General features: G+C 31.7%; 1 protein-coding gene across 1 annotated transcript; it reads left to right on the plus strand.

Annotated features, from left to right (window-relative positions):
* Nucleotides 1-932: 932 nt before the first annotated feature.
* On the plus strand, nucleotides 933-19,743 carry unpg (homeobox protein unplugged). Its single transcript, XM_018543677.1, has 4 exons — nucleotides 933-1,218; nucleotides 6,094-6,411; nucleotides 18,295-18,602; nucleotides 19,276-19,743. The coding sequence occupies exons 1-4, from the start codon at nucleotides 933-935 to the stop codon at nucleotides 19,741-19,743; spliced, it is 1,380 nt and encodes a 459-aa protein (XP_018399179.1).
* Nucleotides 19,744-20,687: the final 944 nt, after the last annotated feature.

Raw genomic sequence — 20,687 nt, forward strand, 5'->3', positions numbered from 1 at the left:
AATACTTGGAAGAAGCCCACACATTTCAGTAATGAAATACAATTTTTCATATGACACAGCTCTTATCTATTCCCTGATATCATAATTTTAACGAATCTGTGCTATAATAACTACTGATGTTTCTGCAAATCAAGTAATTCAACCAAAAGTTAATAATGACACAAAGTGTAATAACAATAATCTAAAATCTAAACTAAATAAGCTTTCTTAAATTTATTCGATCTTATTTATGAAAAATTGTGACCAGTGCCAAAGTACTGATTTATGTGTCAAATGAAAGTTTGCGTATCGAAAACTGTAGTGACTCCTACTACAGAAGTTATCGTGAAATATAAAAGAATTATCTTAAACGCGCTGACTGCCGAATTAAAAGATTAAGATTTAATAATGTGATAATAGATTAACAATAATTTTCACGTATTTCAATATATTGTGCAAAGGCAGAAATCGAATAGAGACGATTGCTAAACAGGCAGCAACGATTATTTAAAGCATTAAAGTCTATTAAAGTCTATTATGTTGTAATGCAAAACATAATTATAAAAATTACACCAAGTGAAATAAAGCAAAGTACTAAAAAACAATCGTTAATAAATACAAGGCGTCTTAATATCGACTGACAACCTTAAACTAATGCTGCAATTTGATTCAACATTGATAATTTGAGTGAAGACATTCTGATACGCCTTACTTTTATCCAGTGCACATCGACAATTGAATCTGCAGTCTACTTTCTTGAGGTATTACTGCAATACGAAATTCGGCAAAAGACAAAGACACGGCATATTATTAATCCTTAATTTAACAATACTCTTTGGATTGCACGAGAGACGGTATTGTTGTACGCGAAAAAGAAAAATGTTCCACACGTAGTATCGGATTGAGACCGATCCCGCTCGATTTTGACGCTGGTCCATCAAGTTCAAGGAATCATGAACACGAGCGTGGAGGAAACCGAGCTTGACGTCGGCTCGGCGAGCGACGAGTTGGAGTCGTCGGCCGCGGAGGCCAAGCTCGCGCGACGTCCGACACCGCGGCCCTTCACGATCGAGAGTTTGATCGGCAGCGCGCGTGAAAATCACGATACCGGCGGTGGTGGTGGCATTATGCGAGATGATCGGACAAACGGCAGCGAAGAGGAAGAGCACCGAGACCGAGAATACCAGCTCTATCAGAGGCACTACCTGGCGACCGCGGCGGCGAGCACGCTACCCTCAGGTGAGTACGTTTCTCCTGCTCGATACAATTGAATAAGTGACAGTAAAAACAGTAAATTAAAAACAGTTTTCGAAAAAAGTGTATTTCGAAAGAAGTGTATATTTTTTTCATACAAAATTTTATTTGCTCTAAAATATTTTTAAAGCTCGCAAAACCTTTGGATTAATTTAAAAAGTTTTTAGCGGCAAAATGCTCTTTATTATACGTATAAATGTATTATAAATGTATTATCGAAATTAAAGGAGTAAAATCGGCATGCTTTCATATAAACGTCAAATCTGAAAAAATGAAATTTTGTAATTTTTATTATGGCTGTATTCCAAAATCACTGCTAGTGCTGAAGATTCACAGTTCACGTAACGTTGACAATGAATTTTTTAAAACAGCCTATGTGTAAAGCATTTTAATTATTCCTTTTAAGAAATTAAGTTTGAAAATTGATATAAATGTGCTAAATTATTTTATAACTTTGGGTGAGAAACATGCGGATGTGTTCAAAGTAAAAACTTAGCGTCGCGACGCGACGGCGGCTTAAAATACGCGATGGCTACAAATACATAAAAATGTCGCAAATCGATAACTGCAGCGAATAGACCGCGTCACATCTACACGTCTGCCGTATTTCTAGTATCTGAAGTTCATTCAGCGTTTTCTTTAATCATTTAGAGACATGTGAAGTAGATAAAAAATACAAAATTACGTCCAATATATAAATACACTCATCAATAAGTTTATCGCATACAACTCAAATTTTGCATAACTTTAAATAAACATAACTCCGTGAAAAATGGTCGTTTTAAAATTTTGTTTCATTCTCAAGAGTAAAATTTTTAAGTTTTCGATAAATTTTATAAGGTCTACAAGTTTCCTCCCGCCGTTTTCATATAGATAGTTTTATACCTGTAAAAACGGCGGGAGCAAACTTGTAAACCTATTAAATCAATCCTTATTTCCGCTCACTATTTTTTCGAAAGTAAAGACGTAGTGTTACGTCACCAAAAAATTGCAAAGTTTGAGGCACTCTGTGGGATCTTACAAAATAAAATAAAGTTTTATGATTCTTTATTGCGATACACGGTGATCAAAGTTTCCTATGCATTTTTGTTCAATCTCCAACATTAATAAATATAATCGATGCACATCAAGAAGAAGTTGCTACTCGGATTTTGTATATCATATATGTGCGTATGTGTGTATATGTGGGTGTGTGTGCGTGTGTTGGAGTTAACGCATCGATATTTCAAAATTCATCTTTAAATCATTTCTTCGAATGCGTCACGTATAATATCGATACAAGCTTTAATTGTGGTCTGAGGAATTTCTTATCATATTCGGTTCAAACTATGCAATTTTTTGGACACGTCCGTACTTTAGAAAAGATATTGAGCGGAAGTAAGGATGAATTTCAAATAATTTATGTCATATAAAATAGGCAAATAAAGATTTTTTTATTGAGATAACTGTTTAAAGTATAAATTTTGAGTTCTCTTCATAAAATTAAAGTTTTTATTAATCTATGAATTTATTATTTACACAAATACACTTTCATCATTACATAATTCTTTATATGCAAATTTTCGATTGGTTGATTATAAATAAAAAATAAACTTTTCAAAATCTTATATTTAACATTTGCTTTATTAATATCTGTTTATATTGGATTCATATAGCTATTTTAGGAACTCTCATTTAATAAAAACAATTTTTATTTAACATACAATTGTTAGAAATTAGATAATGCTTCTATTAAATTAAATAGTTACCATATATATAATTTCATACAAAACATAGTTCTCCGAGGAACATCTTATGACATCTCTAATCTTGTGGTTTCTCTATTTACGTCTGTACACGTGCTTTTATTTCTCATTAACTAATCTCATGAATATCATCTACCGTCGGGAGAATTATGGCGCACATAGTCCGACGGCTCATTGATAACTGACTTTATAACAATGATTATGTGTTATATGTAAAAAATGTGGAGTAATTATATTAAAACAGTTACATATGTATGAATTAAATGAAATAATGAATATGTTAAAAATTACTATACATTTATTTTACCAAACATTGGAATATAAAGTCGTCTATTATGCTTCTAATAAAAATAGCGATATTTCTGTTAAACTAATATTCAATTTATGTGAATGGTTCTATTATAAACTTTTATTATTAATGTGAAATCTGTTTAGCAAAACTCATTATTAAATTATACACGTTGTCGCAAATAAGCAATTACACTGCATATATATATAATAGTAATAACGATGATACAACTTATATATTTTATAACAGTTTGTGTTTGAATTCTAAATTTAGGGAAAATTGAATCTAGCCGAAGTTGTTGATTCTAGGCCCATATTGATCATATTAAGATCAACCATTAGTCAAAAATTTATTTATGCGAACTTTGCATGTTGAAAATACTTCAGATATTTGTAATGAATAATATTTTAAAATAATACTTTAACATTATTTATAAAGATTTATATTCATTCAAAAACAAATGCTTTTTTTATCTCAATCAACATTGCTTTTATAGAATATGCAACATTTTTTATTTAACATCCATTTTTATAAGAGTTAAAGGTAAGAAGGTAAAAATATGTATTTTTGAGAAGATATTTGCCTCAAAATACGCATTTTGTCTTTTTTTAGTAAAAAATTAACTCCTGTAAAAATAATTGTTTGTATCAAATTGATACCTAACATATTTTTAATTCCAATTATAAAAAATAACTTCAGCAGTATTTTATTGTTTAAACTCGGAACCTTGTAAAAGTTATATACAGCGTGAAAGAAAATATTTGTACTTTTGGGCGATATTATTCTATATAAATTCACACTGAAATACTTAAACGCCAAAATTCACTTTAATTGAAAAATTAATTCACTTAATTGATTTATTATCATCGATCTAACACAAATTATAATTTATTGTTTGTTATGTATTCACATTATATAATCCTGATAAATGGTTTACTATTATTTATAAATTATAATTGTTAGGTTTTATTTATTTTCTAGCTATTTCATTTTATTGTATAATAGATATACAAGTTTGATGAGCTAATTATAAATGATTCCTAATTTTAAAGGATTATTATGTTTTGAAATAACAAAGTCCTCGAAAAATTTACTGTTATTACATGTAATTAAGATTGAAATTTGCTATGTTCTTACTTTTGTAAAAGTTTATATAGAAAATGTTTCTTTATTTTTCTTTCCTTAGTTTTATATTACAAAATATTATGTTAGGAGTCTTGCAACATTTACTGTAACAGTAATGTCGTAAGATGTAAGTACTGTAAGAATTAGCAAATCAGAGCTGAAAGTTTTTAAAAATTCTCGACTGTGATTGATTAATACTTATAGTATATATTATGAATGATTATTCTTACGAAGAGTATGTACGGGCCTTTTTATATAAGAAAATCATATATCTCACGTATATTAGGAATCCTTTTTTAAAAATTAACAGAATTGGCAATTTTTATAAAAGTTATATTATATAAAACAAAATATAACTATGTATTATCGATTGAAAACCTTTGCCGACAAAACTTGAATACATTTTTCATAAGTTTAACATAAAAATAGGAATTAAGGTTATAAATTTAATAAATTACAAGTCTTTGCAAAAAGACATCTCACATTAGACTTCTTACTCCAACAGTTTCAAATTTTGAGGAAATTAATTGAAAATTATTGGTCTGCCAGATATACTTTTCTTAATTAAGTCTAATTGAAATATAACTGTGTACATAAAGGATTACTGTAAGATATTATAATACGATTAATGTAAGCGTTATTCTACCGAGTCAAAGGCGCCGTAGTGTCTAACCAAGGCTCCAAAACGTGAAAAGATACCAGGTGTTGGTGACGTTTCGCGGACTATAATTTGTGATGATGTGCACTTAATTGAAACCTTCAGAACTTATCGGTTTTTCTTCTTACGTGTCTTATGATCAATTTACATAGTATGGTGCAGTACAATGCAGTTAGTTTCAAGTTTTTTCGTTATACTTTAATTTGTATAGTCGCAATGCTGCCTGCAATTGACCCGTTCTCAGATTTCGTCAACACAAGTAAAATTGATTTACGTTGTGAATTTAGTAAAAAACAATAAAAATATCATAAAATCATAATATAGTAACAATGAACGTGAATGCATTAATATCGAGAACACGTGCACTTAGAAAATGACAAGTAGATGTAAAAATAAATATTTATAGCTATAAAAAAATACTATATAGAATGACTGAATAAATGGAAATGGAATTCAATTCACATTTTGATTCTCTCTATTTGCTTATCAATTATTACTACTGTATTATAGTTAGATACTATAAGTCACAGATAGATTTCTCATTAGTTAGATCGTCTGCATAGTAAAATATTTAAAGCGACTTCATTTTATATTAAATAACTAAATTTCATATTTTTTGTAATTTGAAAATATGCCTCTTATTATTTAAAAAAAATAAAAATAATGAATATGTATGTATGTGTGCTTATGAAAAATATTTGTGTTAATAAAAAATATATAGGTCATTTCAGATTCAAAAGCAATTCCGACTTTCTCTCTTTATTCAATTTAGTCCAATTCAATTTATCTCAAATATTTAATATAATTTCGTATTAATCGTTACTAAATTGAAATAATTAAATCACATCATTAAGATGAATATTTTAAGATTGAATAAATAATGTGATACATATATTGTATCTAAAAGCATCTTGTGTGTGTGTCAAAATCTAAATCGATTGTTTTTACAAATTTTTATGATACGACTTTAAAATCTGTTATTATTTAGTTAATTATCTATGTTTGCCGACTGTTTGTCCATCAATTATAAATTGTCTGTGCAGGTTTCGGCGTGCCACTCGGATTATACAGTGCTTGGCTACCAATGCGGATGTACGGTGGCAGCGGTGCATCCGGCGTCCCGATGATGCCGCCGCAGCATCCGTCCACCGGCTACCCGGCTCACCCGGAACTGCATCAGAGTCGACTGTCGCAGCCCTCCCTACCGCCATCCAGTCATCCGCAGGGATATTATGCACTGGATGGTTGCCGTCGTGTCACAAACCAACGTGCACCGAGTAGCTTCACCGATAGCGAGGACGAGGACGGCAGCATCGGTTCGCCGGCATCGCCGGCTCACGATCTTTCTAAATCTCGGCACGGTGAGTTTAACATTTATAATACTTTTACAAATTTTTTAAAGCAACATTTTAAAAACTGTATAATCACAAAAAAATAAAAAAACTTCTGAGGAAATCTTACATAGCCATGTACAGAAAGAATAATTTTACTAAAGTATCTAAAAATTTAGTTGTACAGATTTAGGTATAATTTAATATATTGAACCATCAAAGTAATTATATTACATAGAATTATATAGAATGCTCGAGCACGATAATAATACTGTCAGTTGGCATTTTAGCGACTAGCTTCATCGTCTGATATAATTATTTCTCTGATCTAACAAAATTATTCTTTGTACAACATTTACGGCTAAATTTTTTAGATATTTTATAAACGAAAAAAGTTAAAAGGACGTTGTAAGAGTCAAAAGAAATAATTTAAAACAACAATTAAAGAAAGAAAAACGCATATATGTAATAAATTAATTTCAAAAGAAAAAAAAAATTTTTCTTCGAAGCTGTACATTAAAAATTAACAATATAAAAATACTTGTTTAAAATTCGAAGATGTACATTAAAAAATAACAATATTCAAAGACCTGCTTAACGTTTCGACTCGTGGATTGAGTCTTTTTCAAAAGCGCAAACATATTCTTAAAGATAAAATTCTTCGAATTAATTCTGCGAATCCATCTTCATCAAATCCAACTATTGTTCCTCTAGCGATTAGTAGATCGTAAGAAAAAAGTCAGCTATAAAAATTATGTAGATATGACAAGCTTTAGAATCCAAAAAATATTAAAACCATCAAGAAAATTATACGTTAACAAAAATTGTAACAATATCAAACCTTTGGAGATGGGCAACATTATTCAAAGATCTCTAGATCAGTCAGTACACTACGCAATCTATTCGTCAATGTGTAATTTTTAAACGTCAAAATTATAAAATTGATATACATTATTCCGCAATTAATAAGTATGTGACGCCACTATGAATGTTCGAAGATATTTCAATAAAATAATTCTTTCTATGCCTCGATTTCTTGAAGATAATTGCGCGCGAGAGAAATACAATATATACATATAATAACTAGATTTTTTTACGGATCACAGTTTTATCAGGATTAACTTGTACATGGTTTTCTTTTAGTAAAAAATTAATTTGCTGTAGCACATTCGATCCTTTTTAAAATAATTGTCTAAATATATATTAAAATACACAATATAAAAAATTTAAACGAAGTTAAACAAAAAGTATTATTAAAAAGATACATTATATATATTTTATTGTATCTTTTAAAAATTAAATTTGAAAATATGTGAAAGATATATGTATGTATATGGGAAATAACGGACTCTAATATAGAACGAATTTATGTAATAGGGAATTTTTGAAATGCGATTATCGAAATACAGTAAACGCTAAAGTCACGTTATCCTTTTCTTAATTAGTTGTGAAGAAATTAAACGACAACGTGATCTTAGAGTTCACCGTGTTTGGATAAAACAGTGCAAAAAATTGCAAAAACTCCCTATTGTTTTACAAGTTAGTGAGATAACCATATTATAAGTGCTTATAAATAATAGAGAAAATATCTTTTTATTTTTAGAGAGCATGTACGAATATTTCATCTTGAGTAACGGATTAACACTTTAACTATACATACATTATAATTTTAAATCTGTCGATATTTAAAACTGAAATTTAAATCGAAAATTAATCAATAAACAGATTCTTTAATTCTAGTCGTAATTTTACCGACCTTACTTGATTGCTAGTGCATAATAGATAAATTCATCCTATGCTTGTGCAATATATATCTTCACAGCTTTAGGTATTTTATGAAGAAATTATTAAGCCACATACATAATAAGATTATAGAGGTTGCTAAATTAGTAGTCTTTAAAAGAAGGGATGTGATCCAATCGCCAAGAGGGAGAAATCGGTAGATCCGAATACCGAGCGTTTACGAATTCAAATGGTGTGTCTTCGGTCACGATCGCAGTCGCCACGATCGACCGCAAAGGATCGAGATACACGGTAGCATGCATAAATTATCGTGCTCCTGTGGCCTGATCTCATCTTGTATGTGTGTACGTATAAATGGACAATACGCGTGGTATCTCAGAGTACACACATTCTAGTCGAATTTCTATAATGTGTCAAGAAAACAATTCTATCTTTGTATATTTAATCCTTCATAGGCAATCCGATATTCATAATTCATTCTTATTTTAAAATAGTTTTGAGTAATATCTTGATAAATGTCTAAAACGCTAATACTGTTCTATTATTGATTTGTGACATTTTAAGATTGCACTTAAGATGGTCTTAAATATTAGGACAAACTATGAGTTATATCAGCTATAATTTCACTATGTCAAAATTTTCTCTGTTCATATTCAGTAAGTTAAAAGCAGCGCCACAGGAGTGAAGAAAAAATTACTTTAATAATGTACTTTTTGATAGATCTACGTAAGGATAATATATATTAAAATAAAAAAAAATATATAGCGCACACAGTATTTATTTAAAGAAATATTCTCAAAAGAGAGAAGAATTTCAATTTTTTTAAAGACTAACAATATTTCATGAAAGGCTCCAAATGCTTCGCCGTTTGACCGCCGAAAGCTAAAGGATATCTACATGATCGCCGATCGCCCATCACGTATTTCCGTGGGGACAATTCCGATGGTGTACAGACGCGCGCATTTATTCGTGGCCGGACACACTTTTTATTGATGTACCGCCGACCGGCGGCAATTTCGTATGCGAGACGAAATGGCTTCGGGGAATCTGTCATCGGTCATTTATGACGCACCGTGCCGAACCGGTGCGTCGATCGTCACGACGACATGGCGAGGCGCGATCGCGACGTTCTACGAATTCGTCGCGATCCACCTACGTGCGAGCATTGCGTCCTCGAGTAGATTACCGATCCTGATCTTGTCGACAAGAATCAAAGAAATGGAAGAAAGTTCAACAAAAGAATCTGAAGATATACAGTCTAAAATAACGACTTTGATTCGATTTACATTTCAGCGATGCCGAAAGCAATGATCGTTTACAGAATCTACAGTCTAAAATTGTGAGCATCAACGCAGATGCAAAAATTGTATGTAAAACGTAAATGTCTCCAATTTCTAATTTTTATTCTCAAAAATAGAAATCTTGAAGCTCTTTGAATTGATAAAGCATAAAGTGATAAATTTAATTGTATTAATACACAGAAAGTGCTAAAACATTTAATTAGATACAGATCTAAAAATAATTTTGTTGGACCATTAAAATAATTATATAGACCGTGATGACAATACTGCAAAAGTTTTAGTATTTTAGCAACCAGTTTAAATGACCTACATAATTATTTTGATAGTCTAATAAAATTATTTTCAGATATGTACCTAGCTAAATTCTTAGATACTTCAGCAAAATTATTTTTCACGAAAATTATAAGTTTTAAAGTAAACATTTTTGAATTTCTTTTCAAATAATAAATAGTAGAAGTATTTTTTAAATAAAAAATTAAATTATGCAAAATTAAATATTGCACTTCAAAAAATCAAGTTCTAAAGCGCCCGAGAATTTTAACATTTTAATAATGAATTATATTATGTATTATGCGTTTAATCGCAGTCAAGTTTTCAAATATGAATTACTATTTATTTTTTTCAAATGTGTTTATAATAGTTTCGAATCAATTACATGTAATTGATTGGATTTATAATTGATCGCAATATTTAAAATAAAATAAATTACTTATCTTAAAATAATCGCACATCGACTTTTAAATTATTAAACTGTTAAATGATTTGTTATAGATAATTGACATATAAAAAACTAAGTAACAGAGTTAAATCTTGTTTAACGCAATCAACTACATATGGTGCTATTTTTGAATGGGATCGGTTTTATTCTTGATCATCGTTGAATTTTTATACAAGCACGAACGAGCAGTTATTTTAATGCGATCGTCGATCGAGACGATGCGTCATAAATACACAACGCCGTAGCTTAGATCTTATCGATTGCTGAAGCTATTATCCAATGACGAGGAGTTAAAAATAATTTTTACTTTTGCGATGTCTGGAATGTCTTCAAAATTTTCGATTATACAATTTTTGCAACCGAAGGCTAAGAAGATATCGAGTTTTTCCATTTACACAAATAACATATTAGAAAGTAGTGTGTTTTACATAAGTATTTTTGTGTTCACTTTAATGCACAGTTACATAATATATTTTCAAGTATATTAAAATTTAAGTTACATTATTAAAAAACGATTAGCATTCTTTTCCAATAAAGAAAATGTACTTGTATTTCACAAATTTATATATAGGTAAATAATTTATTTAAAAAGTAGATTAAACTTTTAAAGTACATACTTAATTCTTAGAATCAGAGATGCGCCATTTTACACTTTATTACGGAGAAAACGAAAATATCAAATCCATGAACATCGTATAGATATATCGAAGATTGAATTAGTAGCAGATAAGTACTTTGAAACGAGAACGAGTCTCGCGATATTCAACAGCGAATTATTAATCAATGGCCCAGATGTGACACGACGGAAAGTGTGTTAACGGCGTTTTCATCATGAGAACACGAAACCTGGCTGCATGAATTGGATATGTGGAAGTCTCGAACGAAGCTTTTGAGTGCCTATGCAAAATTTAGAGTTCCATTCACGGCGACGCAGAACGATTCGATTCGCCGTCGCTTCGGGTAATCAAATGATCGTTCATAAAATCTTGTTTCATTTCGAAAATAACGAGTTCACCGATAGATAAAATAATACTTTGAAATGATGAATTAAATTGTGTCAGACGATATGAAGCTAACTGTAAATGACATTTATGGTAAACAAAATAAAATTACTTTTATACGTAATTGTAAACCATTTGAAAATAAAATATTTATTAATATCAAACAGAAATCCATTGATTATTTCTTATTATGTATGGTTGCAAAATTATGTATTTGTCGTTATCTATGCGATTCTAATAATCTGATAATTTTTAGCTTCGTTTCACAACAAAGACTGTTGTAATAAGTTAAAATTAACTTCTGTGTGATTTATCTAGAAAATTCCACAATTTAATTGTATCAAATTAAATTAAAACTGATGCGAAATATTATCATGACTTATTTCAAGATTTATATGTGTGTGTGTGTGTGTGTGTGTGTGTGTGTGTGTTGTGTGTTGTGTGTGTGTTGATACACGAAATATAACAATTTTTAATAATACTTTAATATTATTTTACAGAAATAACTTGCATTATTAATTTCTATAATTTCTATCTACAGAACAAATAAACAAATTATATGGTAATTAGTGTAATCGTTTATTTCCGTACCGTGCTCGAATCTAATTCGATGATGTTCAAATGGCATACAGAAAGATAATCATTGAATGCCACTTGAATTTTAATCACACTCACCGATTCTGCAGCGGGAAGCCGATTAACGTACGTATCGCGCGTCGGACGAGCGGAAGGATCATATTTCGATTTGGCGTACGAGACGAAAGGATCTTTTAGAGCATGTCATTCGTCATTCATAGCCATCAGGACGACGACCGAGATGAAGGCGATTATATGAAGGACGGGGTTTCTCGAGCCAGAAACGTGTAACAAAATGACTGTCGCGTCGCTGTGAATGGAAACCGTCAATTCTTCAGAACCGCCGCGACGTTGAGCGTCGTGCGATATTTATAATGTGTCAGCTCTGCAGAATTAACGATACAACCGATATATAACGTGTGCCTATAACTGTCTATGACTGGATGATATAGCAATTACCTACAGCACAATTACATTGAGGACATGGATATAAATTAAAATTCTCAAAATAGCAAAATGTCATTTTCATTCTGATTCAAACATCAGAACTGGAAATATTTGCAATACAACCTGATAATTAAACATAGATAATGAGGCCAATGAGAAATACATTGGAAAAAATTTTCTATGGTTGAAAACGGATAGAATTTTCTGATTAAATTTATTAGAATTCTAGATAAGGTAACCAGTTATATCTAGTTGGTATAATATTTCTGGGAAAATTTTCTAGAATTTTCATATATTTCTTATTTTTACCATAATAATTATATACTTATATACCATATCAATCAAAATTCTAGTTATCTCAACTAGAATTCTATTAGATTTAACTAAAAAGTTTTGATTCGTCCATTTTGCACCGGATTATTACATCAAAGAATTTACGAATTATTAATTGTCCTTCTATTAGGAAAGCTGGTAATATGTATATATTTGAATAAATATTTTTAATTAATTACTTAACATTTTGCATCTTCTTTTAATTACAAAAGCAAATACAATATACATATATTTGGTGAAAAATTCTCATCTTCAATTATTGACGTAAAGTTATACTATAGAAAGGGATTTATTCTGTTACTGAAAAGTTCAGAGAAATAATAAAACTCTTTATGTGTGGCAAACATTATTATTCGGAATAAATCAGGTAAATAAGGAAAGGGCCGATATAATCGAGATTATATTATAGATCTTGATGTCTTTATAATAGTATTTTTATATGTTTTTTTTAAAATACATTTTTGAATCGTATAAACAATGCGCTACTGTTGGATTTGAAACGCAATTATAAACTGAAGCTGTGTGTGTGAAATGATAATATTACAATAAAGAGAGAGAGAGAGAGAGAGAGAGAGAGAGAGAGAGAGAGAAGGATGGAGGGAGGGAGAGAAAAAAAAGAGAAAGACAGAACAATTTTGTTGCGACAAATACACTTCAGTTAATTTTGCTTATTCTTCTTATATCTTATTCCTTTGTTGAACGTACGGTCGTGAGAACACAGACAGATAATATTTTATTCGCAGCATGCGATTCACGCGCGGGAAGAAAAAGGAGGAAGAAACGGTTGAACTGGCGCAGCGCTATATCGATCGCCGCAATGTTCGATAACGTCATCGTGTAGCACAAACTGACAGAGCGACCCGTTAATAAGCCCGATTGAAATTTCATGTCGCACATCCAAAAATACACTCACGAAGTGATACGCGAGCGGCGAATGAGCGTTTCCTCTGGCCCGATCCCGATAATTGCTTCCGGCGAGGTTCGTCGATCGATCGCGCCGGGCGCTATATCGGGCCGCGATCGAGCAAATTATTCCAGAACGAGGTCGCGAATCTCGCCTGCCTTCTTAACGCTTAATAAACCGGACGTATTTTCCCCACGGCTAGAAGCGCACGTGGCTATTGAAACCTTATCACCAGGTTACTAAAATAGCAAAGAAAGGCACGGAGTATGGAGATATAATTGTCAAAAAGGGTTGTATAATATATAACGAGATGAAATTATATATTTATGTGATATCATATAAGGCGTCTCATATTTTCCACGATCTTTTTTTCCTTTAATCTTTTAATACTAATTTACAACATTATACAGATTCTTGTTGAAACAAAATATAAAAAGGTTAGAAGGACATATACAGCTGTCATGATTATAATCGAATTATGCTGATTGTGAGACACAAAAAATTTCGAAATATTTGCAAACAAATATTACCTATGTTTCCTTCGATATTTATTAGTTATACCGAAATCTTAATTGTGAAGACTATAATTATACATTTCTATATGAAATATATTAGATGTAATCTATCTCTTGTATATTTTATTAATTGTAAAGGATAAAATATAGATAATTTATTTGCTAGGAAGAACATTTTATTTCTCCGTATTTAAATAAGAATTTATTTCAGAATGAGATTATATCTCACAAATAAATTTTTAATACCCTTTACTCACAATCAATATAATAAGAGTTATTGCACTTTACTGCAAATGCATAATTCGTTTCCTTGCTATTTGCTACCCATACTTGCAGCTCGAACGATATCACTCGACCCTCGAACTTTTTTTCGCTTTTCTCGCAGTTTCCCCAGTCGGTGAATTTTCGTTATTCATTGCCCAAGTACGAAGGTCCTGCGGCGCGTTCGACACGATATGGGAGGATCGCATCTTGCTTGTGAAGGACCGCACCGTACTTGTCGCGAAAAAAAGGTATAGTGCCCTCGGTAACAACGATACTGAGATTGGCACAATTCCACCGATCGATCGAAATCGGTCATTATGCAACCCCGCGTCATTATGCAAAATGTGGCAGCAAGATAATTTGATTAATTTCTTTATTATTTAATTACTATTACCTATTATATTTATTATTATGGACTTATGTCATAAAACCTTTTACATTAAAGGATCTAAGAATCTTGAAATGAGAATCTTGAAAGAAATTAATAATATAATATTATATATAGTATTAAAAGTGACATAACATCTAAATTAATTTTGAATTTGAAAAATAAAAAATAAAGTTTATATATAATTTTTACTTAAAAATTAGAAAACTATTACTTTCAAAAAATCAGAGAATATATAAATTTCAAAATCTGACAACTTTTTAAAGTAAAATGATATTCATCTATTTCAAAAATTAAAAAATTTATGATATTCTTGATGAATTTTAAAAACTTTTCAAGCTTAGAGAAAGAGAAAGAAAACTTCTAATAAAGCAACTTATGTTGTTTATGAAAAATATTGTTTCCTATAAATTTTCGAAGTCATACTGAATTTAATTAAAAATTTTTTTTAATTCAAATTTTTTAAAATAATCTGATTATCGGTTTTAAGATAGTCTTGATATCTCTAATAGCAAGTTTGAACGTAACTTGAAGATTTTCGATTTTTAAGTTGAATTTCAAAAAGTTAGTAATCTTTCTGAAGAAGATTTAGTGTTACTTATATAAAGGGTTTATAATCAAAGTTTAAAAGTCAGTTTGAAAATCAATACCAACTGTTTACTTAGCACTACTAATTGTGAGCTTCAAATAAAGCAAAGCTAGACGCTTAACGTTACATTACAGTTAAAAACGCTCTAAATGGGAATTTTATAATACAAAACAGTATTTTTTAAAATTCTATTTTTAAATCCATTATTTTTAATTTTTTATTTTGACATCAGATTCGAATAAAGCAATATCAAATTACTCTTAGGTCAAATTTTCATAAAAACTGAACAAGCAATTTATAAAATAAAAGGAGATGACTTCAAATAGAGAATGCTATTTATACATATAGTCCATAAAGGATTAAAGATTTAATATGTATTAAAGATTAAAATTTCTCTCTCTCTCTCTCTCTTTCTCCCCCCTTCATTCTCAAATAAAAAGAAAATGTCGGAAATCAGCTAACAAACAAGCAATTGATAGAATGGAAGCAGTAAAATCGAATAGATTGTGAAAATTAATCAGACATGAACGACCGGTGATTCACTGGCGATGAATCGGTGATGAAGATCGTTAAATGATTTGATTTCCGGTTGCTCCATCATTGACAGTTTTCAATAATTACCACTTGATAGCGGTTAAATAAAACATGAGCTGTGGAATACCAACTATTTTAACTGGTTATTGTTAGACGTGTGCGTGAGAAAGAGAGAGAGAGAGAGAGAGAGTGTATTTATGTATGCATGGCAAATCAATAATATTTTAATATTACTTTGAACGCAGATATCAGTATCTTTTCTTAGGGTTAAATCGATAAAGATGCCGCGACCCAATTAATCTGTTGCGTGTTCGTGTAATTGGCGGGTAAATTTACAACTTGATCGATTAGTAATCAAATTACTCTACTTTTCAAAAATTGATCGACTTTATGTATTATTATTATTTTCCTCTAATGTAGCACAATAGATATTTTTTGCATTTGTTATAATATTCAGTAAAATTATTTAATTTTGCATAAATCGCTTTTAACACATTGAATTAAAATTTAATATCCCTTTTACAATATTTTTCATGTCGATCAATCATTTAAACTAGTGAAACAAAATTTTGATACAATTTAAATTTTATGTTGAATTAATTAGGATTCATATTTTATTGAATCCTGGTTATAACCATACATATGCTTTATTCTTTATTTATGATATCTCTATATCACAAGTTTCTTTCTCAATTGAAACATTTTTTATGAATCATATTATATGGTTACTCATCGATCTTTTGTCGCTTTCACCTACTCACTATGCAATCCACTTAACACTGCAAATGCTTCGTTGACCAATCGAAAGAAAAAAATGTTACGAATTGATCAATCGAAGAATGCTTTGAAGCATTTTCAGCGTGAAGTGGATCACACTCTATAAAAGTCCAATTGACAGTTTAAAACAAACGAAACCATCACCAAGTTCCAATATCGTGTCTAAGTTTGGGTTATAGACTCACTCCAATCACTCAATTTACTAGAAAAGTGCAGCTCAAAAGCATGCCGAGGCCCGCTAAACGAGGATGTAATGACATCGTTCTCGCGAATCGATCCACACGCTCGATTCTGGCGCGAAGTGTAAAGACGACAGGCAGGGGACAACGCCCGTGTACGCTCGCGGAAGCGTTCCGCTCGCTTAATCGAAACCGTCTGAATAAATCAACGACTGGAGAGTGCATCAAACCGCCGCGTGTATATGGAAGAAAGTTGCGCGCTGCCATAAACGCGCGATCGGTCAGACCGCGAACTTCGGATAAGAAAGACGCGCGAATCGCGGCCGATGAATAAGTCAGGCTGGCTGACCGTAGCCGAGTTGACCGTTGACAACGAACTTTAGCAGGAAATAATGCGCCCGCAAATAACGGCCGGCTCTTGATTATGCGACTCGGCCACGTTGCGGTGGGAAAAGTTCTGTTGATCACGTGAGGTTGCTGAGAAAATACAGTGCGCGAGAAGAAAAACCTTATACGATTTTATTTATATCATTTCTAAGAGAAATGTGTATTACACGTCTATAAGTTTTAATTTATGTTCATTTATCACGGTTGGATGTTATACTATGTGATATTTTGTCAAATATCGTGTTTATGATTGTTATGTTAACGCATTAATAGCATGCTGATCGCTGCATTTATACGAATAAGTAACGTAGATTGTGACACATCGATTTCGAAATGTTGCAGAGAATGGATTATAGTCTTCTTTTTACTTGAAACGATTCCTCGGAAACCAAGATATTTTTGACTTGAAATGTCTAAAATTATTGTTTAGTGTTTTCTTTCATAAAAGTCTTCTTTGATACCAAAAGTAGTCTTCGATAAATGTTTTTATCATGGACATTTGTTAATACAAATTTCCGTTCTTATCCAGTCGATCGTCGAATCAGTCAAATACGAGCCATTCGAGTGGAACTTATAACCGTGCTCTGCAGGAATAATTTTCAATAAATGATGAACCGACGGAGTCATCAAACTCCGTGGTAACTTTGTTTCGTATCTTGGTGCATATTGCATGCCTTACTCAACTGTCTCGCGGATGAAGGGGAAAAAAACGTTGTACGGGAAATTACGAACGGGAAAAACGTTGTCGACGATCGAAGAACGCAACTTTTATGAAGGAACGACCAATCTGCTCCGCATATTAAATAACCGCCAGGCTATACATACCGCGGCGATGTTCTCTCGATAGCGATAAACTCTGTTGATGACTTAATGTCGCGAAAGTTAGTCGTGGATTTCAATCCTTGAAATTATGCACTTTTATTTGACGACTATACATTTCAAATATACTAAATACAATTATTCGCTCTTATACAAACTTCAATTATAGATTGATCATAGAAGTAATTGAGAAGCAAATGTTTTTTACATTCTTTATTACCTATGCTTGCACTTAGCAATGAGTACTATTAACAAAATATATACATAATGTAAATAAATTGTTTTTACAATACATTATTTCGTTGTCAAAAGTTTCTTTGTTTTATTCTAATACATACTTATATTACGAGCTGGTAAATGTATAAATAAAAGAGTATATAATGTTTGACAAGTTTCTTATAATTATTTGTGTAATATGTAATTATTTGTATGTTTCAGGATCTGAGAACGGTCGTGCATCAGCCGAAAGCGACGAAGAGGGTGGCGGAGCTGCGGGAGAGAGTCATGACATTTCCGACGGCGTCGTCAGCGGCGCCGGTAATGCCGCCCCAAATCCTAGCAGGCCTTTAGAGAATGGACAGAACTCATCAGCATCAGGTGCCGGTGGCAACAAAGCTCGACGGCGACGTACCGCATTCACTTCGGAACAGCTGCTCGAGCTGGAGCGCGAATTTCACGCCAAGAAGTACCTGAGCTTAACAGAACGCTCGCACATAGCGCACGCATTGAAACTGTCGGAGGTGCAGGTCAGTGCCGAACTTCTAAAGTGATAATCGATCAGCTGTACATGCAGTTGGAGCTTAATATCAAAATCTAAATTAAAAGTTATGAAATAAGACCTTCAAGTAAATTAGAATTCAGTCGAAGAAAATTAAATTTTCTTTCAAATAGAAAAGTAAGTTATATAGAAATTAAAATTAACAATATTAATAATTAATAATTAATAATTTAAAATAATAATAATATTAGAATCGTCGGAGCAACTAAAATAACTTTGTAATTTTGTTTAAGTCACTGAAATTCATAATATGCATTTTCTCAGATTTTCTGTAATTTCTCCTTTTTACTATTTTTCTTAAATATATGTATATACAATATATATATTATATATAGTAAATTTGAATGCACCAGTATGCATTACTGTTAAATTCATAATGCTGAATGACAGATTAAAATTTGTAAATAACTTTATTGCGAAAAATATTATTATAATAAATCGAATCTCTTGCATTCCGTGCGAGCGTCCTAAGTCTTTAGACCACCGAGGCTAGTTACAGACTCCAATTTCTTTAAATACATTTTAGCTTTTCCTTTTATTTATACTAAATTATATTTTCATATAAACATCTTACAACTTCTTCTTTTCTACCAAGAGAGCTTACATAACTTTAAAATCGATAACGTATCGTTCTGGCGCAGGTGAAGATCTGGTTCCAGAATCGACGTGCCAAATGGAAACGGGTGAAGGCCGGACTGAGCGGCGGAGGCGTCGGCGTCGGTTCGGCGGCGGCAGCCATGACGGCCACCGGTGCTTCTGGACGGCACAATGGTGCCACTGGACAACACACCTCCGGTACAAGAATTGTGGTGCCGATACCGGTGCATGTGAGCCGTTTAGCGGTCAGATCGCATCACCATCATCTGGAGAAGTGTGCGAGAGCACCGCGCGCGAGACCAACGCCGCCTTCGGGCGAGGGTGGGTCTTCGGGAGCGTCGTCGTCGGTGTTGGGCGATGCCTTGGGACTAGTGAATACATCAGTGAATTTGAGCGGTCAGGTACAGCCACCTCTGGGCGCTGGTATGGGGGTGGAAATCGGGGTCGGGGGCGGTTTAAGGGCCTTCGCGGTACCAGCGCATCGAGCCGGTCTCGGATCCTCCGGAAGGTAGTGAACGTCGCGAACGGATAAACTTGGATGTTTAACAGAAGACTGTGAAAGGAACAAATAGAGGTAGATCGATCACTGGTATAAGACACATGTGTGATAAGATGAAGTCGACTTCTCATTAAAATTGGATATAGTGTCAATCATAAAATTAAAAGCAGATTATATGACAAATGTGAAACATATATATATTAATTTGATGTATGAGCAATGAGAACATCAATACAGCGCGGTAATTATAATACAAATTCATGTAATTATATTTTCAGACAGTTTTACATGTAATATTAATACAAACTTGAACGTTTCGGTTTCTTTCAAACCATCTTCAGCAGTACAGTAGATAATCGATGTTATTAATTAAATTCTTATAATGTGAGACATTACAAGAAGATAAACGCAAACTCTTTCTTTGTCTTGTATAATTTTTATTTATTACAATGTGTATTGCTCGCAATAAGACATGAGTATACTGAAATGATAATTTTTTTAAAAATCGAGTCATTGTGCATAAACAACAATGGCATAAAGTTGTTCTGATATTCTTGGTTTCAAATGACTCTTTCTTTATTTTTAGTAACCATTCCAAGATATCGCTTTTTCATCTCAAATTGACATGATTAAAAAAACGAGATCTTTGAGTTATTGCTATGAATTAGTTATGTATATAAAAAGCACATTACTCTATCAACACTCTATTAATCATCAAAAGTAACCTAATTTCATAAAAAATCTTCAAAATCGACACAACTCGAAAAGAATATCCTTTTAGGGATTATAAAACAATGAAAATGATAAAAATAACTCATGTCAAAAGTCTTTTTTACTCGTATTATTTAGTTAATCAACTATTTTCTCTCTACATCAGGTTAAGAAAAATAGTTTTTCTTCTTTTTTTTAGAAAACTTAATTTTCTTGTGTTTGCGTCAGTAAATTAGCTTTCTCTTT

Source organism: Cyphomyrmex costatus, unplaced genomic scaffold (assembly GCF_001594065.2).
Source record: "Cyphomyrmex costatus isolate MS0001 unplaced genomic scaffold, Ccosl1.0 scaffold112, whole genome shotgun sequence".
NCBI classification, from domain to species: Eukaryota; Metazoa; Arthropoda; class Insecta; order Hymenoptera; family Formicidae; genus Cyphomyrmex; species Cyphomyrmex costatus.

Coding starts and splice junctions, on each gene's coding strand:
- unpg (XM_018543677.1), top strand. CDS start 933: ATGAACACGAGCGTGGAGGAAACCGAGCTTGACGTCGGCTCGGCGAGC. Junction 1,219..6,093: donor GGCGAGCACGCTACCCTCAG/GTGAGTACGTTT, acceptor TTGTCTGTGCAG/GTTTCGGCGTGCCACTCGGA. Junction 6,412..18,294: donor TCTTTCTAAATCTCGGCACG/GTGAGTTTAACA, acceptor TGTATGTTTCAG/GATCTGAGAACGGTCGTGCA.